The 26,299-nt window shown below is 48.1% G+C and overlaps 1 protein-coding gene across 1 annotated transcript in view; it reads right to left on the bottom strand.

The window, feature by feature from the left end:
- Positions 1-3,942: 3,942 nt before the first annotated feature.
- SRGAP3 (SLIT-ROBO Rho GTPase activating protein 3) overlaps positions 3,943-26,299 on the bottom strand; it is a 58,400-nt gene continuing 36,043 nt past the window's right edge. The window contains exons 4-5 of the mRNA XM_028478831.1: positions 6,393-6,455; positions 3,943-4,011 (exon numbers count right to left, since the gene is read on the bottom strand). Of these exons, the coding sequence (XP_028334632.1) occupies positions 3,943-4,011; positions 6,393-6,455 (132 nt within the window). The remainder of the gene's footprint in view (positions 4,012-6,392; positions 6,456-26,299) is intronic.

Raw genomic sequence — 26,299 nt, 5'->3', positions numbered from 1 at the left:
GTGGCAGGAAGATACAAGCCTGAGAGGAGCCTCAGAGTTCCTCTAGATTCGCGCCTTCATCCCGCAGTTGGGGAAATCGAGGACCAGAGCCCAGCTAACTGGCACTGCGTCAGTGTTTCCCAAAGTGTGCGATGGGAACCGCTGGTGTTAGTGAGATGATTTCAGGTGTTACACCTTTTCAGTTCTCTTGGAATCCTTCTGAGTATATCGGGAGGAAAAACTCAGTTTGGTGCTCTCATGTCTAATGCCTGCTTTGAAGGCACTGGCAAGAATTAACCCTGTTTTTTCTTCATTTAGCTTACGGAACCTTTCTATTTATACCAAGGTGTTTTTCATTTGCTAATGTGAAGTATCATTTCCTTCCAGAATAAATATATATAAGTAATTTATATGTGTATGTTTATATAAATAGTTGAATCTATTTATGTAAGTAGCTTTGGGGAGTAGACTTGGAGCACGCTCTGCCACTCCCCCGCTGGGTGACCTTGGGCTGGCTACCCAGTCTCTCTGTGCCTCGCACCCCTCATCTCTAAAATGGGGTGGTAATACTACCACCTACCTCAAAAGTGAACCGAGGATGAAATGAATTAAGACACTGGGCATTTAGACCACTGCCCAGCACGTGATAAGCACCATATAAAAGTGGAAGCTCTAATTATTAGTGATATGAAACAATCTCCAAAACATAACCACAAAAGCAAGATGCAGAACAGTAGGCCCAGTTGTTGCCACTTGTGTGGGATATGTGTGTCCATGTATGCTTAGTGATGAATTAAATATCTCTGCAAGGAGCCACCAGCTGAACTAGAAACTAGTAACTGGGCTTGTACGGGAGGAGGGGGAGAGGTGGGTAGCAGGAGACATACTTCTCACTGTGTATCTTTTTGTACTGTTTATCGGTTTTTTACAAAATGCATGCATTATCTATTTCTAACTTTAAATGTTCAACAATTTTTTAAAAAGGAAAGTCTCTCTGCCTCGAGTATGTAACATGTGTAATAGACGGCAAGCCTGGAAGATAGGAGAGCGATCAGGAGGTGGCTGAACTTTTTTAGGCAAAATATTTTCAGAGCTCGGGCTGGCCTAGTGGCATCGTAGGGTAGAGGAGAGAGGGAAGATTTAGAAGTATAAATGAAAAATATTCATGCTTCACCCTTTCATAAAACACACAATGATTTAACACTGACGTTCACCAGGCACTGTGCTATACTCTATGCCACTCACTCTTAGAATCCAGAGAGATGAGGTGGTGACACTCCCATATTCTACCGAGCTGAGGCTCAGAGGGTTTAACAAGTGACAGGGCCTTGAACCCAGGTCCATCTGGCTCTAAAACCTGTGCTATTTCCCGTACACAAGGCTGCTTACCCATGAATTAATTATGACCGGGAGAGGGTTTTTTTTTTTTTACAAAGGAGTCAATTTAAAGAAAATTATTAAGTAAACGGCACAGGGCCCAATGATATGACGAAACCTCAGTGTTTATACCTCAGTGATGACAGATGTCAGTCCGGGAAGACACACAGTGAGCCTGGGATGGAGCTGGGGCCAGAACCCGTGTCGCTGGGTCCCATCTCAGGCTCTCTCCGCCACTGCATCCCTGAGAGTGGTCATCAAGAGGGAGACACCTTTGCAAAAATTTGCCTGGGGGCCCAGAGTTGATTTCATACCCCTGAGCCCAGGGCACACTCAAGTCAAAGCTGGAGTAAGTAAAAGGTAGAGCCCATTCATTACTCCAATTTGTGTCTACCTGTCACCAGCAGCAGTTGGTGCGGATTATCCTCAGGCCCCCTCCACGTCACCCTGAACCAAGTCTCAGGGGCCCCGCTAGCAGTGCTGGCCTTGGAAGACAGGCCCAGCAGCCCTGCCTGGGAGAGCCTGGAGCAGGGCTACTGAGCCCAGCAGGAGGGGCCAGGTGGCAGATGCTACAATGTTTGTCAGTGCAAAGCACAACAGGTGCATTTCATGATCTAGAACTATATTGAAAATCTGAACATATTTTTAGCTGAACAATGAAAACAGAGTACTTTGTTATTGTTTTGTTTTGGTTTTGCTTCTTCTGGAGCAAAGACTGGCACACTGGCCCACATTCTCACCCTCTGCCCTTCTTTCCTCTCAGGCCAATACATGATGATCAAGAGCTATATATTGTGTCAGGCCGAAGGGAGTCTAGGGAAAAATACGTGAGGTGTGACGTGTGTGGTGTGTGTGTGTGTGTGTGTGTGTGTGTGTGTGTGGAGTGTGTGTGTGTGTATGCGCGTGTGTGTGTGTGTGCGTAAGCACTGGCATGTTTTAGAAAGGAAGGCACCTCAAGGTGACGAGGACTGGGCAGAAGGAAGCCTGGTTGAGTGAATGAATGAACCAACGAACAAATGAACCTACAAAATGCCCAGCCCTGCCATCTTCTCTGTGTCCTTCCTGGTACCAGGTGGAGACAAGCCTTTTCCCTAAAGTAGGAGACGGGTGGCAGTAAGCATTCATCTCTATCATCATTATGCCCAGTACCACCTCCTCTATGAAACGTTGAAAGAAAAAACGTGGGGCTTACTGGACAGTCCTTTCTCTACATCGTTTCCTCTTTAGTCCCTGTGGTCATGACTCCGGGGCTGGGGGAGGAGGGCGCATCTAAAGGCTTGCATAACGAGGCATGGTAACCAGAAAGTGCTCAAAGCAAATCTCTAGGAACGAAGCGTGGGATTGGGGTCCAGAGCGTCCTCAGCAACTGGGTGCTGTGGTGGACTCTTTGCAAAGACGGCCACAGTAGTTGCCCGATGGCCTCAGGGATGCCCCTCTCCATCGTCACTTCGCAAGCAGTTTACTTCTCCATCCCACAACTCTGGGCTTGGCTGTGTGACTTGATTTGGGGAATGAGATATTAGCAAATGTGACACAAACAAAGGCTTGAAACCCCACTGGGGTTTTCCCATCTGGGGCTCTTTTTTTGAATGGCCAGGAAACTGTAGCCACATCAGTGGCCCCAGTTGAACCCCGCCCAAATCACCAACCCACAGAATCTCGAGCGAATAAAATGGTTGTCATTTTCAGCCACTGAGTTTTGACAGAACTTGTTATGCAGCAGTTGATAACTGATACAAAGGCCTTAAGCCAGGCTTTACTTCTTTGTGCCTCAGTTTCTTTATCTGTAAAGTGTGTGTCAATTAAATAATGTGTATAAAGTATCTAATACAGTGTGAGATACATTCTGGCCATGGTTGTTATTATTATCCTTGTTTTGAGGTCCAAAGACGATATTTGACTTGGCCAAGCTGGGAGGTGGTGCAGCAGGAATTCAAACCCACCTCCCTCTGTAATCGGTTTGCTCTGCCATGATCCTGTGTTGTCTCTCCTGCTCAGAATTCCCTTTCTCTTCCTCTGTCCCACTCTGCTTCGTTAATTCCTACCCATCCAAAGGCACCAGGCCCGGAACTCACCTTTGATCACAGTAGCCCTCCTGGGGCCAGCCCTTTTCTGAACCCTCGGTCAATCTCTCACACATGCACAAACTCCAGCCCTCGTTTCTTCACTCAGTGAATATGTATTGATTGCCTACTGTGTGCCAGCACTGCCCTACAGGGACAGCTGTAGAGAACCTGGCTCAGCTCCCCCAGGCTCACAGTCTAGGTGCCCTCCCTCCGAGTCCAGGTATCCGGCACACGCTAGGCTCTGTCTTAGGCGGTGATATCACCAGTTCACAAGTTTACTCTCATCTCCCTGTGCAGATTCTAAACTCCTCGCAGGCAAAACCAGTTTCTTTCACTTATTCATAGATCCTTCCCTCCCTCCTTCAACAAGTACCCTGGGAACACCAAGGACGTACAAAACACTTCAAAGACCAACTTTTGAAATGTTCACAGCTGACTGCTGTCTCCTGCGGTGCTAAGTCCACAGAAGGCAGCCCCAAATACCTGAATTTAAATGAATTTCTGGGCAACTACTGAAAACTCAGTGCAGGCAGCGAATGACCTGGTGGGGGGCAGGGGGTGCTGTTGGCACCACCGTGTTCTCACTTTTCTGCAGCACATGGCAAAAGGAGAGAGTGGGGAGGGGCTGGCCCTTCCTTGCCCACCAGCTCCAAGGCCACTGCCAGGCTGCTGGGAGATGGCAAGCAGGGACCAGCCTGCCTGCCTGGCCTGCGTGTCTAAGGCCAGTGTCACTTCTGTCCAGCCACCCTGCCCCATGGCCAGCAGGGACACCCGTGTGTGGGCACCAGCGTCATCCTCCTGGTCCCTGACCCGCCTGCCCTATCCAGCCTACAAACTGGAGAAAGCTTCTATTGCCAGCCCACATTTCACTGAGAGCTGAAGTGACTTGCCCAAGACAAAACAGCTGGGTTCAAACTGAGTCCTTGGGCGTTATGCGCAGTGCTTCTCACCAAGATCCGACTCCAGGGAGTGTACATGCCGACGGAAGAGATAGGGTGGAGACATTCAAGATAACATAAGGGTTTTTTTTTAAACTGCCAAAGGAATTTGAGGCCCAGAGGTGACAGCTTGCTTAAGTTAGTGGAGTTTGGTCTGGGTTTGAAAACTGAGTATGACTCAGACAAGCAGAGGAGGAAAGAGGGCGGCTATAGGCCGGGGGACCTAAAGGGGTAAAGGAGCCAACGGGGGAGAAATTTGGGGTGAACAGAGAGCACCCAGGAGGGGAGCCCAGCTGGAGCCCAGAGGAAAGCTTAGAGATCTGGGTGGGAGTGGCTGGAGTCCCGGATGTGGACCCAGTTGCTGGAACACTGTGGAGGTGAAGTGCCTGAGAAATATGAAAAGGTCCTCAACGGGGGAACAAACCCTCTGCAGAATTCTGAGGAGAAACATCTCATCTGGTTCCCGGCCTTGCCCCTTTACCACCCGGCTTCTCCACCGGGTGCTAAAGCGGGAACCCACAGTCCACCTCACACTCTCCAGGGAGGTGGAGACAGCAGCGGTGATGGGACCATGGGAACCTCTGATGCGCTGAGCCTCTTGGTTCTCTTTGGCCCGGGCATGCTTATATATCTGATCCCCTTTAATTCTCACAAGGGGGTGTAAAAAGCAGGTATTATTATTTCTATTTATCAACTGTATTTGAATCCAGGTCTCCAGCTCCAGAGTCTGTGCTGTAAACCACAAGGTGATTTCCCCAGAGTCCAATCTGACTCAAAGTCATATGTTTTCTCCAGCAGCAGTGCTTCCTCTACCCCAAGCAACGATCCATTAAAATACTGTCAGGGTGCGAGTTTTTCTCCTTAACTTGGAATCACAGAAATGTGCGTTTCAACTTTTATAGGTTAACCTCTAGGAACTCTCACCCCCATTTTACTGATTTGGAGACTGAGGCCCAGAAGATCGAATGCCTGGCCCAAAGTCCCATAGCTGGTTGGAGTCTGAGGCAGGACTTCCAACCTGAAGTACAGGCTCTTGGGCAAAGGCTCTTGGCCCCTGAGAGGTCTACCACCTGCTGCTTGCACAGAACATAGACTTAGAAAGATAACAATACCAAAGAGAGGGGCCTCTCACAACCTGCCCTTCTTCCCCTCATACCAGAGGTTTTCAAATATAACTTTAGCAGCAGAATCCTCCCCTTTTAATGAGAAGCTTTACAAGGACTCTCCACATACTTAAAGCATAACAGTTTTTCTCAGGCCTGATTGCCTTAGGGGAGGCGGGCCTGTAGTTCTGCCTGCTGGGCCTCCCCACCCTGCTCGCCCAGGCTGTCACTGGGCCTCTCCTCACTCCTCCCCATGGAAGCCTATGGCTCCTCAAAGCACAGGCTGCAACTTCCCTCACTATAACCAGTGTGCTTCTGTTCCCCATCCACTCACCTTCTTAGATTCTAACACCTATCCCAAACCCAGTTAGATCTTGGCTCCAAGCAGGGAACAAGGTCAGTTCTGGGCCAAATTGTGATGTTCTGAAATTATTCCCCTGAGATGGTGAGGCATGCTCAACCACCCCCCAACCCCTACCCTCCACCCCTCACGTGACCCTCAGAAGAGTGCTCCATTTTGCAGATGAGAATACTGAGACCCAGACGAGCTACATGCCCGCCTCAGGTCCCACAGTCAGTAAGGAGCGGGCCTCAGCTTCAGCCTGTCCTACCTGACCCACGCTCTCTCCACTCCAGCTTTGCGTCTTCAGGTTTGGGAGGTAATACATTCCCACAGCTGGCAGGTAATCTGGATCTCTGTGAACTTTTACAAATTAAACATGCCCGGGGCCCCTCCCCAAATGTACTGAATCAGAAGCTGGGGCTGTGAGTCATTACATCCCATCGTGATGACCCACTGTCACTCAGGCAAAAGACACAGCAAAAAGGCCCAGGGTCACCCCAGATCTCTGGTCAGCCACACCCCTGTGCTGGGCGCAGAAAAAAGGGGGCCCAATCCCAAACAGCAGCGGAGCCTGAGCGAGACTTACCGTGTAGAGCTCATTGGTGACCTTCAGGAGCTCCTCGTGCATCTGCAGGCCAATCTCCTTGCTCTGCAATATGGAAGAACAAGCGTCAGAGGGCAGAAGGGTGCTGGCTGCACTGACCAATTTCCTCTTCAACACAGAAAGGGCAGCAGTGCTTGGGGTGGGGTGGAAAGGGGTACAGAAAACAACATAAACTTCATTGACCCAGACCTGAATACCTCAACTCACATCCACAAAACAAATCCACAGAGAGCGGCTCCTTACAATAGGAATTCCTGGGCCATATAAGTTGGGGAACCCTACACATCCCCTCCCTACTTTGATGATTCACAGAGACACCATATTAAAGATTCTGAGAAGCCCCACAGCCAATCAACCTCTTCAGCTTTCTGTAATTCTGGGTGTCTTCAGCTGATGTGACTAGAGTGTGTGTCCCTAGCTCAATACTCACTAACATCTCATGAGACTGCGGTTCCAAAGAACCCAGTATGAGAAATAATGATCTAGCCTCTCAATTCAGTGAGCAGCTCAGGTAAACAGACAGCCCACTGGCGCTTGAGGCAGGGGGTCTGCGTTCTTGCCTGGCTGCACTGCCGACTAGTCACATGGCCTTGGAACCTAAGTTATCACATCTATAAAATAAAAAACTTTAAAAAGCTCCTTGGGGCTTCCCTGGTGGCGCGGTGGTTGCGCGTTCGCCTGCCGATGCAGGGGAACCGGGTTCGCGCCCCGGTCTGGGAGGATCCCACATGCCGCGGGGCGGCTGGGCCCGTGGGCCATGGCCGCTGGGCCTGCGCGTCCGGAGCCTGTGCTCCGCAACGGGAGAGGCCGCAGCAGGGGGAGACCCGCATACCACAAAAAAAAAAAAAAAAAAAAAAAGCTCCTTGAACAAAATGAGGCGGGTTTTCTTACTGCAGAACTTTTCAGAGGCTTTCATGCCCTCACATGCATGGACTTTGGGGCTGTAGGGTGCCAGTTTAGCTGACCTCAATCCAAACCACGAAGCGACAGACATATTTAGTATATTGAGGGACATGAGTCAGAAAATAATGGACAAATTATCTCCAGGTTCCCTCCAGCCTGAAGATCCCAGGATTCTGTTATTTTGCATTTTATTATTATTACAGTCATCCCTCCATATCCATGTGTTCTGCATTCAAGGATTCAACCAACTGCAGACAGAAAATATTTGAAAAAAAATTCCAGAGAGTTCCAAAGAGCAAAACTTGAATTTGTCTTGTACTCTACTGCCAACTATTTACATATAGCATTTACATTGTGTTTGTAACTATTAACATAGTATTTACACTGTATTAGGTATTACAAGTAGTCTAGAGATGCTTTAAAGTATATGGGAGAATGTGCATAATTATATGCAAATACTGTACCATTTTATACAAGGGACTTGAGCATCGTTGGATTTTGGTATCCACGGGGGTTGAGGGGGGTCCTGGAACCAATCCCCCCCATATTGAGGGATGACTGTGTTATTATTATTATTTGGGGGGAGGGGAAATGCTCTCCCTGTTTGCCCAGGCCATCATATGAAACTTCTGTATTGACAATGGGAGCCCTGCTCTTGGCCCCTGACAGCTGAGTCATCCTGTCCTCTCTCTCAGCTCCCTCAGCCTCAAGCACGGCCAGCGGCTGACTGGCCTTCCTCTGGCTCCTTCACAGGTCAGAGCCCCTGGACTCTGAGGTCGCTGAGGAAGGCTCAGTACCAGATATGATGCCTTCCCAGGCTCTTCACCTGGCCCACTGCCTTCCTCTCAGCTTCGGGCCCTGGATGGCCAAGAATCACCCGTGTGAAGGCAGACCCTACAGGAGATCTCTTAGATCACCTAAGAGATAGCAAGAACTCCAGGGCAATTCCAGAGATCTGTTTAGACCTCCCTCCAGCTCTGGCGACTAAAGCAAGGAGACCCAATCCAAAAGCACAGTAGAGTCTCGGCAGAACTTTCTGTGCAGAGCTCCGGGGGAATCTTCGGTTGCATCCTGGACATCTACAGAGGTGCTCGATGAGCCCAGGGAGCTGTCCCCATCTCCTCCCATTCTCCCTGAGTCTCAGCCGGTACCTCAGTCCCTCCCCCTGACATTTGCCTCGGACTCTCTGACACCCTCCAATGGCCTCCTCCTGGTCCTCGGTCTGGCCAACATCTCTGACACCCAAGATTCAGTTTCTCACGTATTTGTTTTTATGATCCAACTTTTTTGATAGGTAATAAATGCACACGGTTAAAGGAACTCTAACAGTCAGAAAGGTAAAAAGTGAAAAGTAAGTGCCCTGGGCTCCCAGAACCCCACCCAGAGGCAAGTGCTATTAAGTTTCTTCTGATACCTTCCAGAAACAGTCGACGAATATACACGCATACAGTTGGATAGTTTTTTTTTTAGCACAAATGAAAGTATTCTATACAAGCCTTTGTTTCTTGCTTTTTTCCACCTAACAATATAACTGAGAGATTGTTCCTTGACAGGACATGTAGCTCTTGCCTGGTCTTTTTCTAATAGCTGCTTGGGGTTCCATACACCAGATGCATCGTAACTAATTAACTAGCAGGTTGTCTCCAGTCTCTTAATATTCCAAACAACGAGGCAGTGAACATCACTGTACTCTGTCACCATGCACGTGGGCAGGGACCCCGTCAGATAAATTTTTAGAAGCAGCTCCGCTCGGAAGAGTCCGGCCTTCTCAGCTCAGCCCCAGCCGGCTCCCCACGCACTGCTGACTTCAGCTCCCACTTCTCGGTGACCGGCAGCCATGTCATCATCTCCACAGCCCCTTCCTGGGCTCCGTCCTGCATGACCTCAAAGACCCATATCTTCAGCTGTTGCAAAACAGTACAGTTCGGATGGCGGCGCCTCATCACATCAAATTCAAATTATCCAAAACAAAGTTGTGACTTTTCCTCCATCTCCTCAAGTTCAGTCAACGGGATAATATCTTCCCAGACATGGCAAGTGGAAATTTGGAGCTATTTTGGACACTTTATAAAAAATCCCCCGTCCTCAATCCCACCTGTCACTGCATCCTGCCTGCGAACCGCCCAGTCCTTTGTTTTCTGCAGCAGGCAATACCCATTCCCTCCCCACTATCCATTCTTGCCCTTCCTGCCTCCTAACAGAGCCGTGAATTTCATCCCTCCAGCCAAATTCTTTCCAGGACGTCGCTGACCCCCATCCCAACTCAAGATGGTAGATTCTGTATGTGTTGTTAGTCTGGGGGTGAGTATATGACAACTGCATGGAAGAGGACTTAGAAGGTTGAGGGGAATTTCAGCTTTCCTACTGAGTGCTAGCAAAAAAGCATGGAGCCCCAGTGGCTACCAGCAGGCCTCTTAGGACCAAGGAGAGGAAGCTGCCTTGGGTGGCAGAACAAGAAACCTAGCTGCTAATGACCTCCAGAGAAACTGGTTGAACTGAACCCACAGCCTGCCTCCTGGTGAACTTCTACTTCTGTGGATTTACTAGTTAAGCTACTTAAAGCTGGGTTTTCTGCCATTGGCAGCCCAAAGCAACCTAATGGATGCATTTCCCATCACCGGTCCCAGAGCAAGCAATGTCGTCATTGCAGGACCCAGATTCGTGAAGCTTCCCCTCAACAAAGTCCTGACTCTGGTCCCCGATTCTGCATGCCCATCCTCATGTCATTTCCTAGAAACGCATTTTACTGTGTCCCCCTAAGGCTGCCTCAGTGCCTACGGGATCAAGACCCAGCTCTTTAGCTTGACTTTCAAGGCTGCAAGCAACTGGCAGACGCCTGCTTATGGGGTGGAGAGGGCTGAATTTCAGAGCCACAGAGACCGGGATTGGAGACAGGACTTTAAGCCATTTTACCTCTCAGCATCTTCGCTTCCTCACCTGTAAAATGAGTGCCCGTTACTGTCCTTTGCATTTATAAAGGGAAGTGCAGTGATCTGGCTTGTTTACTTGTTTATTCATCTGTCATTTGCTTCCCCCACTTGAAGGTAAACCCCATGAGGGCAAAGAGACTTTCTGTCTGGTGGTAGATGCTCATATCCCCCAGCTGCTGGGACGGCTGGCAGCAGACAGCCCCCAGCTAAGAGAAAGCTTCAGGGATGGCACCAGAGGATGTGGTGACAAGCCCTCCAAAGACCGACGCCTCATCTAAAGATGGATCTACGCGGGGCATAGAGGCCGGTCTCTCCTGTCTCAACCTGGACAGCTCTAAAGGGCGGCGCTCTCTTTAGAACTCCCGGTAGGGCTGGCTAAGACCCTAAGTAAGCCTGCCTGCACTATAGCTTGGCTTCACTCTGCTTCCTCCCCCGCCCTCCCTAGGGGGTGGATCCCAAGTAGACTCCCTAATCGTTCTGCTAAGATGTTAAATTCAGGCCTCAGAGTCAGCTTCCCGGGGTACCCAATCTGCAATGTCTCACTTCCCCACGCTTCCCGGCAAGCCATAGCGCCTGTCACGTAGTGGGTGTTCATTAAGTATGTTTGTTGAGTGAACCTATGAATGAATCAAGCGACAGTTCCTCTAAGACTTCGTTTCCTTATCTGTAAAGGTGGGACGATGTCACAAGTGTCATGAAGTCCCTGTAAGGATGAAAAAAGATGACGCACACGACAGCACGGGTGTCATACCAGGCACAGGCAAAGAGCCTGGGAAACAGTGGTACAGGCTGAATCAATACCCACTGGATGCCAGGGGCAAGGCTAGGAGGTTGCCCAGAAAAGGGAATTCAAAGTTGAATTTTTTATTAACTCTTCCCAGTTTGGTGGCATCAAGGGTCAAGAACCAAATAATTCTAAGGCATGAGGCAGAAAAGGCTGCAAAAGAGTGAGAGGTGGCGCTGTGGGCAGCAGGGATGAAGAGGCTGTGGGGACCACCACCGGGGCCACCTGACCTTGCACGCATGGCCAGAGACGGCAATCTAGACAGCAGGCACAGCCTGAGCAGAGGCGCGGAGGCAGGGAATAGGGAAAAACGTGGTTTGCTAGGAGAGAAGCACAGCAACAGAAGAGCAGAAGATACGCTCGGAAGGCAGGTTGGGCCAGATCACGGAGGCTAGCGGAGTGCAGGCTTCAGTCAGAGTGCACCTGGGGGCCTCTGAAGGTTTGTGAGCAGCAGAGTCGGACGGCAGACTGTGCTTCCTCAGGAAGATGAAGCTGCGGGTAGACGAGGGTGGATTGGACGGAGGCGCTGTAAGTCACCAGAGGGAACCTGCCTGAGTCTCTGCTCTCTCCCCCTCAGCACCAAGCCCGGGCAGGGATGGCCACAGTGAGCGCTCAGCCAACAGAACTGCAAAGGACTAAAGGCATTTTATTTTTTATGGTTGGGTTTTGTTGGGAAGGGAAAGAGTCTCAACTACAGTTCCAGAAACTACTGAACCCAAACCAAACATTCCATCATGAACGGGAGGCTAGACCCCGGATCGTCCCCAGCAGACACCACACCCAGCCCTTGGGGACCCCCAGCGGCAGTGTATTCGCACTCTCTGCCTGCATTTCTCGCATGGCTTTCATGCCTGCAGAGGTTGGGGTGGTGGGTTGCTTCCTTCAAGGACAGGAAGTGTGCGGACTGTAGAATATGATTACACTGGGCCAAGGAGGGTTCAGCCCTGGTTCCTCGGGGTTGGAAGGACAAAGCCCTGTCTCTCTGACCCAAAAATCTGTAAAATTGGGTGGCAGGTGGCCCCGGCCCTGCTTCTTTTTTTGCCCATGGCTAAGGACAGTTAAACTCCCCTGAGGACCAGATCACTCGGATGGGGATGGGGGCGGTCCTGGGCATTACGAGCCTCTCAGCAGCATTCCGGGCCTACCACCTCCAGATGCCAGGAGCACCCCCTACCCCACCGCAAGCTGTGACAACAAAAATGATCTCCAAACATTGCCAAATGTTCCCTCGGAGACGAAACCGTCCTGGGTGGAACCGCTGCCCTAGACTTAGGGCTCCAAGTGGCAGCTTCTCTGGCCTACAGATGCGTTTTATTTGGCCATTCAGTGTTTTCAGAAAACCTGACTCTTTGCAGCATTTAAAAATCAGGAAATTGCCCTTCCAAGTCCAGATTTTCAGCTTCTCTTGAAAAACGAGAAGATCCAGCGAGGCTGAGCCCCGACTTGGAGCACGGCAGCCCCTCGGACGGGGTTGTGCTCTCCAGTTGGCCACAGCATCTCCCTTCACCCATCCCTTTGATTTTATGACCCAGAAACCAGTGGGGTCTCACTGAGGGCAGCCGTCTGTATCCCCTGGTGCTCATCAAGGCAGCCACCCCAGACCTGCCAAATCTGAACGTGTGAGAGGATCTTTCTACAAGAGCCCTTCTCACATGCCAACCTTTGAGAGCCACCGAAGGGTCTGGTTCCTGAGGCTGAACCTCCTGACTCCCTCGTGGACCCAGACCCCACTGTCTGCATAGAACCCCACGCCCCTGAACCCATCCTCCTGCCTGCACTACCTCTTCCTGTAGCTCTGCGGCCAGTTCCTCACCTGGCTTTGATTCTATTTACACCAGCATTTATTGAATGGCCTACTAGATACGAGCCTCCACGAGGCACCAATGACACAAAGCTGAGTGAGGCCTGGTCCCTGCTCCATCAGCTGCAGCCAGCGTTTCTGGAGCACATTCCATAGGTAAACACTGTCCAAAGTCACCTCCATACATTATCTAATGGAAACCTTTAAGGCAGGTACTATTAATTACTACGCCCGCCTGGCAGATGAGGGCTGGTGGCTCATAAGGGTTAAGCAACTTGCCCCAGGCTGTACAGCTAGGGAGTCGAAGAGCCAGGATTCAACTTTTGGTTGCTCTAACCCCAAAGCTGACACTCATAAGGACCTTCTGTGGCCTGTTTCCCCAGGGCCTAGACAAGATGCGGGCACACAGGTGAAGAGAAGCCACTGAAATGCTGTCACAGAGATGAGTCCAGGCCACAAGTCCAGGCTGCAAAGGAGGGTATACCCTCTGGACGCCACCAGCCCATCCGATGTGCTTTCTCACCACTTGCGCAAAAATCTGCATCCTCGGGCCTTACCCTCACTTGCAGGCAGGTCGAGTTCTCCTTGGCCTGGTCCTTCTTGGCCCACCTGCCCTGCTAGGACTAAATCGGCCATGATGGCCATCTCTGGCTTCTCCCTTCTTTCTTGTTCTGATAACAAAAGATGAGATACAGGTGGCACTCACCCCTGCTTGTCTGATCACACCAGATGGTCCATCCAGCACGGGACCCAGCCTGACCAGAGCGCTCTGGTGCCTTGTGTCTTGTGACTGGGTCAGAGATGGAAATGTATTCCAGGCTGAGCCAACAAGAATTTTCCCTGCGGCTTTCTAAGAACCATACTCTCAGATCATCTCTCCTCTGGGGTCACCAAGCAAGGACATCAGGGGTCTCGAGCTACCCACCACAAGGAGAGTCAGGGCCTCGACAACAGCATTTCTGTCCTGATCTAGTGATGCTAAGACTTACCTCTGGACTTTTCCAGCTTACAGAATCCCGTGAATTTCCACCTTTGCTCGTGTGAAACAATACTGATGCACTCTGCTTATTTTAGCATGAAGACACCAAAATAACCGCAGGGTGAGACAGCCTTCTGAAAACCCTCTACCAAGCACCAGCTTTCAAACAGTTTCTGCAAAAGGACCAATTTTCAACCAACTAGAGAGAGCATAAGCCCCTTAAAGGCTGGGGCTCTGGCTTCGCAGAGTGCTGTTCACAAAGACTCGCGCACAAAAGGAACTCCATACCGCCTGTGCGTGAGGTAACCAATACGCAGAGGCAGCGAATGGAGAGGGTAGAAGGGGGCCACCTTTGACTCTCGCTTTTCCGCAAAACACAAGACAAAACCAAATCCTGCACGTTCATGTCAAGATGGCACCAGATGACAAAAATTTTCTGACACAACGTTCCTGAGTGAAATCAATGTCTTCACCAAAAGTCCTGCTGTGGATGGCTGAATTTGGTTTTCAAGGCAGGACTAATCTCGCTATTAAGGGGAAACCCTCAGAACTGTTACTACAAATCCTAGGACTGCATGAGCTGTATTTGAAAAGTTCTCTCTGCAAAGGGCATGTTTCTGTCTCCCTCAAGCTAACTCAAATGTGGAGCTGGTGATTCTGCACATCTAGAAAACATTAAAATTCTGGGTTTTAATGACAACACTTCCTCTCACTTCTCCAGAGGAGACCATTGGAAACAACCCTTAGAAAACTTTAAGGCAGAGAGTAAGGTGGAACCTTCCTCAACTCCAACCATCCCCTTTCATCTCATCAGGCGCTGAGTCAGCAACACCTGTCTCCCTTTTCTCTTTGCCTGATGTTCTCATGTCCAGTTTTCCCCCTTTGGGAACATTCCATGGTTTTCCTAGTTCTGAGGTTCCAAGGAGATAATGGGAAACAAATATACAAACAAAGTAAAAACAAAAACTCTGTCTCTTTTAGGGCTAACCCACTGCTTCAGCTTGTTTTCTCATCAAATAACAAAACTGGAGACCCACAGATGTTCCCCATTTAAATAGATGATATATGTAAGCACTGGCCATCTCCCAAAGAGATTGCGTTTTTATTTCCAAAGCAAAGGCTTGAGGGGCGTGTCTTGGAGGGACGGGGCTTCTCCAACTCTGTCCTGGAAGGTCAGTTTATCCCTGAACACAGCCACTTGGACAGCTAACTGGCTGACATTCTCCGGGCCGTGTCCTAGCTTGCCAGTAACTGGGCTGCCAGCGCTCTGGCACGCCCCTAGCCCTTGCCTCCTAACATCATCCTCAGCCTACACTCTGCCCACCTTCCACCCAGACACTTGATCCTCTTCCCCCTCCCTCCATCTTCTTCCTTTCCCTGCTCCTGGACACCTCCCTTCTTTCCTCCCCTTCCCAAACTAATTTCTGTCTCCCGTGGCTGCAACTCCAAATGTTGTCATCTACTTGCTTTCGCAAGGAGCTAGAACACGGGGGCTGGGATATCGGGCAGCAAGGAAACAGGAGGCCCTGCGACCATTCATCAAACGTCCTCTGCAGAAGTGGGCCCCACTAGTGCCTCCCAGGAGGCCAGCAGCAGGCTAAGGCAAAAAGCCTAATGTCGTGTCTGTCACCCTCTTCCCCCACTAATTCCTCCCAGCATCTCTCTGGGACCCTGTTTGTGCTGAAAGCCTTCATTTTCAGAAGTGCTTAAAATAACAGGTCTGAGGATACCTTGGAATGGCATGACCAAGTGACCTGATACGGTCAGGCTAGGAGTTTCTGGATCTCTTCTCATAATACTAAATATTATTATTCATATAATACTTATTGTTAATAGTAATGCTTACTACTATTGATATTGCTACCAATAATACTTATCATTAAAGAAAATAACAACAATAATAGCTATCGTTTCTTTGATCTCTTAGCATGTACCAGGCCCAATGATAATTGCTTTACTGACAATACCTCACGTAAGCCTAATATCAGCCCTTTATGGGATATAACCCCACTGTAACCCCACTTTAAAGATTAGGACACAGAGGCTCAGGGAGGGTGAGTAATTTGCTCAAGATCACAGAGCTAGTAAATGTGATTCTCTCAACGATTCCACTCTGTTGCTTCTACCCTGTTGCTGGGAGAGCTATGACTCTCTGTGCCTTTAGAATTTTTTTCCCCAAACATTCCAAAATAATTATAAAATGGATATTCCTCTGCCTTACCATAAGAAGCATGCTGATATTTAAAAGGCTCTCCTTTAGGTCACTGTCAATATCAGACAACAGACAGTACCCAGTGCCGTTTTGCAGAATCTTCTGTTTTCTGTGACCACGTCCTGAGCCCACCCCCTGGCTTCCAGGCCATGGCAGAAGGACACAGTGTGGACTGCTGAGCTGAGTCTCCGTGAAAGCAGAACATACTCAGGAATAATCTTTCCTACGTCCCTGATTTTTTTCTGTTTTTTTTGGCAGAGTGGGGGGACATGAATCTGTCACAGATAAGCATTAATCGGCTCAGGGGACGGTGAGAGTCTCTGTATCCTAAGGAGCGTGACAAATCCGTCTTCCTGAAAAACCAATAGCTACAAAAACCAGAAGCCCCTCAGTTTTGAGCTGTTTTCTCCCCCTCTACATTCTCTTCAAGGTGAATATGGATGTTGTCAGGCTTATCTGTTGGATTCAAAACATTATTGATCACTTATTCCTGCTGAATAACTGACCTGAGATATCTAACCTCCTTGTAATTTTATGATCTGATCTTCTACTTTATTTGCATTGTTTGTGAATAGGATGTAATAGAGGATTGCACTGGCCTTTCAAAAATGTCTGTACCTATGTATCCACCCACCTATCCACCACCTTCCCACCCATTCACCCATCCACCCATCCACTCATCCACCCATCTACCCGTGAACCTACCCATCCACCTATCCACTTATTCCTTTCTATTTCCATATCAACCTCCCTGATCCAGGCCCCTGTCACCTTCCACCACTAACTTGTATATTAGTGTATATGTATAACAACTGAGTCCAGCAACTCTCTTTTCAAAGCCATCAAATACAGGAAATCAGTCATCCTTAAACTTGGCTCTGGCCACAACACCCCCTACTCAAGAACCTTCAGTGGTTCTTCTTTGTCTAAAAAAAAAAGAGCCCAGCTTCTCACTCTGACACCCAAGGCCCCCTTGATCTGTCTCCAACCTACCTTCCCCACCCCACCACTCCAATATTTAAAACACACAGAAGAGTAGAGAGAACAATGACAAACACCCATGAATACGCCACCCAAATTAGATAACCATTAAGATTTTGCCATTTTTGCTTCAAAATCACTCTTAGGAAGCAAATTGTTACAGAGAGCACTGAAGCGTTGTCTCCTTCCTTCCTCCCTCATCCCTCAATAACTGTTGTGAAGCTGGTGTGTATTCTTACCCATTCCACCTTTGTATAGCTCTGTTTCAGACAGGTATCTAAGAATACAAACAATATGAACTGCTTGTGTTTTAAATTTATAAAAATAGTATAGTGTACCTTGCTTTCTTCACCCAACATTGTGTTTTCAACTTTTATACACAACTGCTTTATGTAGATCTAGTTCCTCCATCTAAATGATTGTATAATAGTCCATCATGTGACTCTCCATAGCTTATTTAACCAGTCCCTCCATGATGGCCATTGAGGTGATTTCTCTTTGTTTCTTTACTACAAACACTATTGCAGAAAACCTCCTTGCACAAGGTTTTGTGTGTGTCTGCAGATATGCTAGAATATCTTAGGTTGTACTTAGAACTGGAACTGCTGGGATACAGGGTATATACCTCTTCCTTCTCTGTCACAAGACACTCCCAGTGTTCTCCGAAGGGGCTGAACCAATTTACATGTTTATTAGGAGGACACAAGTGGCCCTGCTGCTCCGCATTCTTGCCAGCACTTGGGATTATTTGACCAATCTAATGGGAGTCAGACTGCATCTCATTTTCTTTTATTTTACCTTCTTCTGATTACCTGTAAGTATGAGCATCTTTTCTTATATTTTTAACCATTCAAACTGCATTTTCTGTGACTTATTTATATCTTTTATCCATGTTCCTATTGGGTTGTTTGCCCTTTTCCAATTTATTTGTGGGAGCTGATTTTTGTATTCAGGTTATTAACCTTTTATTAATTCTATGCATGCCAAATATCTTTTCCTTGCCTGGTCTGTATTTTCCCCTTATTTATTTGTTGCAGTTGTTGTTGTATAGAAGATTTTAAAAATTTTTATATAATGGAATTTATCAATATTTTCCTTTATGGTGTGTGCTTTTTTGTTTTATGTTTTATGTTTAAGAAACCTTTTCCTACCCGCCAAGGTTTTAAATAGAATCTTCTACATTTTCTTCCAAAATTTTTTTAAGTTTTGTTTTTTAGCACTTTAATCCACCTAGAATATATTTTTGGGAACTAAGGTGGAGGTCTAATTTTATTCCATATGGAAGAAAAAGTGTGTGTGTGTGTGTGTGTGTGCGTGCGTGCGTGTGTGTGTTTAAACCAGTTCCTAAAAAATAATAAGAAATGGACAAGCAACCAGTGGAATCAGATCCATTTACTAAACAGGCTATCCTTTCCCCTAATCTGTAATGCACCACTGCCATATACTGTGTTCCCATTTGGGGGGGCTTTGTTTCTGGGCTCTGATCTGGCCCATCGCTTAGCTTACCTAGCACTGGTCTAATACTACCTGTTTTACTGACTATCACTTAAGAGGAAGTCTTGATATCTGATAAGGCAAATGCTCCAAAAAATACCAAAAAAATAAGGCCTACAGGCCTTATTTTCTTTTTATGGGGTAATCAAGTTAAAAATTAAAAGCAAGTAGAGGGCTTCCCTGGTGGCGCAGTGGTTGAGAGTCCGCCTGCCGAGGCAGGGGACGCGGGTTCGCGCCCCGGTCTGGGCTGCGCGTCCGGAGCCTGTGCTCCGCAACGGGAGAGGCCACAACAGTGAGAGGCCCGCATACCGCAAAAAAAAAAAAAAAAAAGCAAGTAGAAAGCTTTAAAGAAAATCTTTGGAACTAAAATATGCATAATTCTGAAAAATTTATGGGGCAAAGAAGAAATCACAAAATGGAAATTAGGAAATATTTATATCTGAATGACAATGAAAACATCACTTATCAAAATTCCTAGGATGCAGCTAATTTATAGCATTAATGGCATTAATTTTCCATCATTCTTGTTTTCTAATGTATGCATTTTTTCTAAACTTTAGTTTCTGCTCTGTTAGAGTCTTTTTCTTTTTAATTAATTAATTAATTTATTTATTTTTGGCTGCTTTGGGTCTTCGTCGTTGTGCGTAGGCTTTCTCTAGTTGCTGCGAGTGGGGGCTATTCTTCGTTGCGGTGTGCGGGCTTCTCATAACAGTGGCTTCTCTTTTTGCGCAGCATGGGCTCTAGGTACACGGGCTTCAGTAGTTGCAGCCCGTGGGCTCAGTAGTTGTGGCTTGTGGGTTCTAGAGCACAGGCTCAGTAGTTGTGGCACACGGGCTTAGCTGCTCCGCGGCATGTGGGATCTTCCCGGACCAGGGCTCAAACCCATGTCTCCTGCATTGGCAAGCGGATTCTTAACCATTGTGCCACTAGGGAAGCCCTAATGTATGCATTTTTTAATTACATTTTCTAATTGGATGTGGCAGGCACACAGGAATGTTATTAATTTTTATATATTGATCTTGTAATCAGCCATCTTGCTGAATGCTTCGGTAGGAAGTATGAGATTTACTGGTGGTTTTCGGTTAACACCCTTTATTAGACTAAGGAGGTTTCTATTTATTCCTAATTCGCTAAGAGTTAAATGGTGAAAAGATAGAAGCATGTTTTTTTTTTGTTTGTTTTTGTTTTTTGTGGTATGCGGGCCTCCCTCTGTTGTGGCCTCTCCCGTTGCGGGGCACAGGCTCCGGACGCGCAGGCTCAGCGGCCATGGCTCACGGGCCCAGCCGCTCCGCGGCATGTGGGATCCTCCCAGACCGGGGCGCAAACTCGGTTCCCCTGCATCGGCAGGCGGACGCGCAACCACTGCGCCACCAGGGAAGCCCGAAGCATGCTTTTTAAAAGTCAAGAAAGTATTCAATATCCTGTGATAAACCATAATGGAAAACAAGATGAAAAAGAATGTATATATGTACAACTGAGTCACTTTGCTGTACAGCAGTAATTAACACAACATTGTAAATCAACTATACTTCGATAAAAAATAAATTTTAAAAAAGTCAAGAATGCCATTTCTCTCCCATTTCCCTCTACACTATATCAGTTGAGGTCCAAACCAATATAATAAGGTGAGAAAAAGAAATGAGGTGTTTTTTTTAAAAAAAGAAAGACCACCATCAGTTAGAACTAATCAGTGAGTGGTTTCCTGAGCATATTTTCTTATTTCTGACCCTTTATTTAACCTGTGTGCCTGAATGTTCCTTCATCCCATCTCTAAACTTAATTCTCACTATGTTCTTTCTCGAAGTCCCAATAATCATCCTAATAATAGCTAATATTTAATGATTGCTTACTGTGTACCAGGTAGCCATTTTATATCATCATTTTTTAATCCTTACAACAACCCTAAGAAAGAGGTTTTTTATTAGCTTCCTTTTGAAAATGTTGAAAGTCAGCGCTTTAGGGATTAGGTTGAGCTCACACATCTGGAAAGTGGCAGAACAGGGATTATGCAGTCTGTCCATACCACTAACCACTGCAGTAGACTGCAACGCTGGCCGACCTGCTCATGATCTGGGACCCAGATTTTTCTGTCAATGTGCCTTTGCTTTGGTCTAGAATCCTGTCTCTCACTTTTCCCAGATCTCTGCATATCCACTGGGGACACAGCAATGCACCACTCAGATCCCCTTCAGGACTGGAGGGCTTATTCCCCCAGATATGGGGAGAGTGCTCCCGGCAGGCACCCCCAGCTGTCAGCCCTGTTTGGAGCTGCCTCACCAAAGGGGAACCTACCCAAGGCCACATGCCCTCCCAGGAGCAACATGAGGGTATAAAGGCCTAGCTTCCTCACCACAACCCAGGACAACTCGGAAGGGCCACCCCAGCCTCAGAGCTCCCCAAGGAGTCATTTGAGGCCTTTCTTGCAAATTCCCTGAATCCTGCCTCCCTCCCTTCCTTCTGCAGTGGGGACCCCAAGAACACTTGATAATACACCCCTGTACCATAATCACTGTCTGAGAGTCAGCTTCCTGGGAACCAAAGCTGGCATAGATCCTAATCCTCACTTCAAGATTCACTTCAAATGCTGCATCCTCAACATAAAACCTTCTCCAAAGTGCCCCCCAGCCCAGATTAGAAGTCCTCCTCCCTCTGAACCAACTTCCTTTTCTGCTGTATTTGCATCACTGATACACATCTGTCTTCACTTCCATTGTTCACTGCCAGCTCCTTGAGGGAAGGCACTGTGTCTGATTCACCTCTCCATCTTCTTTAGCACCTGCCTTTACCACTAAGCATGGCCTCTAGGGTCAGACAAATCTGGATTCAAACCCCAGCTTCACCTTTATAGGCATCAGTTTCCTCATGTGTAAAATGGGGGTGATGACAGCGTCTTCCTCTAAGGCTTTAAGAAATGAACGCTTGGCCCAGAGCCCGGCATACAGTAAGCACTCACTAATTGTTTGTTATCTTTACTGCTTATCTATTGTCACGAGAGCACTAATACATGTTTGCTGAGTGAGTTGGGAACGTGGCGACCAGCTCGGCAGCCTCAACTAGCAGAGCGAGCGTTCACAACTTGTCTCCCTGGCAGACAGTGGAGACGGCTGAAGGCTCCTCGTCCCTGGCAGTCTGCCCACTTCACTCTCTCTCTCTGTGCAGATCTCAGAGCTGGACCCTCCAGCATGCAAACCCTCACTCTCTCCTGCAACCCAAAAATAAAAAATAAACTTGGCTTTGAATCCAAGGCCATTGGTGCTTTTGATCTTGGTCACAAAGCAAGGCAATTATTGGATACAAAAGCCCTGATTTATTTATGAAATGCGATGGACATCTTCAAGGCAGGAACGACAAAGCTCACTGAAGACCAAGCCCTTATTGCCACACAGTGAATGGCTGCTTTCAAACGCAAGCCCCCCGAATGCCCTCTCTTCTCCGCTAAGAGTCTTTCCTCGTTAGCGCTTCCTTCAGAACACCGCAGCTTCCAACAATCAAACTCACTCCACTGCCGGGGCAAGTAATTAAATTCTGCAGGCATCAGAGCAGAGAATAATGGATGGCTATTGTTCAGGAAGCTGAGGCTGGAAACGAAATGGGCTTCAATGCCCAGCTCAGAAATGGTTGGGGCAGGAAGAGAGAGCAAGCAGGGTGCAGATGGACCCTCCCTGTTGGTGCACCACAGGGGGCAGTGGATTCAGGACTGGACCTGGAGTAGAGAAACCGCGTCTGGGGCTGGATTCTGTGCTTGCCAGAGGTGGGCCTGCATTTCCTCACCCGGAAAAGCAGGCGGTTGGACTAGGTAAGTCATTCCCCATGTGTGATCCCCAGATCCGCAGCGTCAGCAGCGCCTGGGAACTCGTTAGAGATGCAGATTCTCAGGCCTCACTCCGACCTGGTGAATCAGAAGCTGTGGGCATAGGGCCCAGCAATCCATGTTTAACGATCCCTCCAGGTGATTCTGATGCTAGACTTTGAGAAGCACTGTTAGATCATGTTTAAAGATGAGGCCACAAACTCAAATGCACAAAGGGCCAAGGAGCCAAAATAAAGGGGTCGGTGTCACGCACCAGGCAACCCACAGGGGCTGCGGGGCAGCGGAGCGAGTGTGCCCAGCCTGAAGGGCCAGCGGCTACTCAGCTCTGGACAAGTACCGCCAAGTATGACCCCATGTTGTTCTGGTACTATCAGAGCTTCTGGTTTTTCAAGAGGAATACAAAATTCTGATTTTTATGCGAAATCCCACAATTTTAGAATATTGGTTGAAGTTTTCTTAACATAGTGAGGGCCGAGCAGATTACACTGGAGAACCAAATTCAGCTGTGGACCACCATTTTGCAGCCTCCGTTCCAAGCTGCCTTGGACCCCCATCATGACACTCTGTCCCCTGTGCTCTTGCCTTTGTCCTGACACTGAACTCCTAACCTCCTTTCCCCACTTGGGAGACTCCTATTCATCCTTCAACACCCAATTCAAGCATCACCTCCACTGTGAACTCATTCTCAACCCTCTGCCCACTTTCCACCTTCTCCACTAAGAAAGAAGAGAAGAATCAAACATGGGGCCAAAGAACTGACAGGTAGAAGAAGGTAACACAGAGGAGGAAGACATGGAGAAGTTATAAAACAGGCTTTTCCCACAGAGGAGGAATGAGGAAACTCTTAGAAAAGTTACCATATTGCTGCTTGAAAAATCGCTTAAATAAGGACACTGATCCCATTTGACCAGAATCTAATAAAATGAAGTTTTAAAAGGGCAAATATAAAAAAAACACAAGGACAGAATTCATAGGACAGATTAAAAAACATTTGGTACAAAACCCCCCAGAGATTTGAGCTGAGAGTTCAGAGTGGGTCAAATGCGCTGAGACGATCATGAAAAAGGCAAGTGCCTTCATAGGTTTCATTATTAGAAATAAAGTGTCTAGACAGCCCTGCTCTCCTCTTAGCTGGTCAGAGCTTTCTGGAGTGTTCTGAGTGGTTCTGAATATTAACTTATGCCGGTCAGAGAAGCCCTGGAGCCTGACCCAGGAGGAGAGAAAACGCAAAGCCAAGTCACCGGGGTCAACTGAAGGAACCTGACATGTTTACCCAGAGGCGGGAAGGGCCTGGGTGTGTGGTCATGAGTAACTGATGGATTTCCATGTGGATTGATCTAGGTGGCCCACAGGACCTGTGAGTGGAAACCCTGAAAGATTTCATCTCAACATTGGGGAGAATTTTCTATTGGTCTCGGATGTCCCCAAATGCAATGCAAGGTAATGCATGCCCATTATTGGGGGAGATCTGGCAGAGAGAGGACAGCTCATGAAGAGGACGATAAGAGGACTGGAACAGAAGGCCTAGTGGACACCCATTGTTTCATTTCACCCTTCTTGTAAGAGCACCCAGTTTTTCCTGGGGAACCACCCTCAGCCATCCTTTGTCCTATGCCTCAGGGGGAGTTGAGTGTATGCCCAGCTTCAGGAGCACTCATGTGACCCACACTGGTCCAGTCAGAGCCTGTAAGACCCAATTCTGGGAGAAGGGACCTCTCACTTTCCGCTGGACTTCAAGCAGGTAGGATGTAAGCCTGGGGCCGCAGGGGCCATGTGGTCATCACAGAGAGAGAGACTGACTATGCATGAGCCCTTCTCCCACCCCTCCTTAAAAACAAAACAAAACAAAAAACTGGAAAACAAAGAAAACTGGTGCAGAATTGCAGAGAGACTGGGTTCTGACAACACCCTTTGTGCCCTTGAAGCCCCCATGCCTGAAGCCAGTCTTGGCTCGGAAGAGCCGATAAGCTACCTTTCCTCCCTCAAGCCAGTTGAGCTGGGTTTCTGTTGTTTGCAACCGTAAAAGTCCTGATCACTACAGTGGCTGCTAAGAGCTCATCCAGTCCATTCTGCTCTGGTGGATCCACATCTCACAGTTAAAGCAAGGGCCACCTGCATGCACAAGTCCATTTGCCCAGATGAAGCCTAGAATGGCTGTGGAATGAGAAGTGCTGCTTCCAGGCATAACACACTGCATTGCAGAAGGGGAAACGGAGAATCAGGAAAAGGTGAGCTATGAAGTCAAAGAGCATTCTGCACCACTGAGGAGCCGGCAGGTAGAGCAGCTGCCCCAGGCCCAGGCCCAGGAAGGACACCAGGCCTGGAAGCCACTCCCACCTCCTGCAGAGGCAGTGCCGGAATGTGACTTGGCAGATGGCGAAGGACTCCCACCCCAAGTGTGGCACTGTCACCATCTCCACTTCCCAGATGAGAATACTGAGGCTCAGAGAGACTTACCCAGGGTCACAATGTCAGAGACAGGTGGTTCTGAGACAGACTCCAAAAGCCCAGTCGTGCTGCCTCCTGGAAGTGATGACAACTGGCCATTCTCGGGCTTTACCTTCTCATCTGTAAAATGGGCTGAGTGATGATCCTGTTCCCCAGTCTGACCAGAGACCAGCCCCTGCAGTCGTTTGAGGTCTGCAGAACTATTATTATGTAAGGACGCAGGGCTCAGGGCTGAGATCATCTCTAACTGATGTGACACAAGGGGGCCACGCTGTGCTAAATCAACCAGTCAGGCCCCGTCCCTAGCTCTCTCTTGGCCCAGAGGGGGCAGGTCGTTTCCTTTGTGCCACTTGCACAGAGCTGGTAACAAGGCAGCCAGGAGCTCAGCTGTAGACCTTTTTTCATTATTTTCCACCCTGTTAACCTCCATCACAAGTGAGGGTGCTGTCAGCCTAAATGAGAGCTGGAAAGATTTATCTCACTTGTCCCAGGGCTCAGCTCAGGAAAAGACCCTTCATTTCTTAAAGGCCCTGATGACCCTTTCTCTGTGAGTCCCTCCCACCCAGAAAAAAAGATGTGACAGTGGCAGCGGCAGACGGGGGCTTGTGATGGGACCAAGCAATCTGAATCCCTTCAGTTTGGCTTTGCAAAGCGCTATGTGAATTTTTTTTTTTTTGCACTGTATTTACCTTTCTGATTATGTTTGCTTACGCAAATATTAAAGTTAGACTACACTTCATAAACACAGCCCCGGGGGGAGACCAGGGCAGATTGTGTGGCGGGGCAGGGGCGGGGGGGAATTAGCTTGCAGTTACAATTTTGCAGTAGAAGTCATCCTCAAAGCGGAAAATCCACATACAGACCCGGGAGAGATGACTATATTTCAAACCAACTTGTCTTCTTCCTCTGTGTGTCTGGCAATCCCAGGTCACCTCTCCCCTAAAACTGGTGCCTGGCAAGAACAGATGAGCTGGATCATTTTAGGAGTAATAGTCTCTTACACTTGTATTATAATAGCCAGCTTTCCTGAGCACTTACTCAGTGCCAGGCGCTGCTTTCCATGCCTTACTTGGGATTAATAACCCTCTTAACCCAAGTAACTGCCCTGTGGGTATTTCTATCCCCATTTCACAAATAAGGAAAAAGGCTCAGAGAGTTTCAGTAACAAACCCAAAGACACACATCTTATAAACAATGGAACCAGGATTATGAAGCCACAAATTTAAGACTTCTGGACCCAAAGACCATAGCCTGAACCACTTCTCAATAATACCCACCTCCTTTACTTGCACCATTTCATTTAACCCTCATACTGCCCCTGGGAAGTAGATGTTCTTAACCTCATTAGATAGACAAACAAATGAGCAAAATTTGACCCTAAAATTCCTGTTACAGAAACAGATCTTAAGAAAATACCAGTGGCCCAGCCAACATCATTCTCAATGGTGAAAAACTGAAACCATTTCCACTAAGATCAGGAACAAGACAAGGTTGCCCACTCTCACCACTATTATTCAACATAGTTTTGGAAGTTTTAGCCACAGCA

The sequence above is a fragment of the Physeter macrocephalus genome, chromosome 18 (genome assembly GCF_002837175.3).
Source record: "Physeter macrocephalus isolate SW-GA chromosome 18, ASM283717v5, whole genome shotgun sequence".
NCBI lineage: Eukaryota > Metazoa > Chordata > Mammalia > Artiodactyla > Physeteridae > Physeter > Physeter macrocephalus.
The sequence above is the reverse complement of the archived record's forward strand: the minus strand, read 5'-3'. Positions and strand labels throughout refer to the sequence as shown.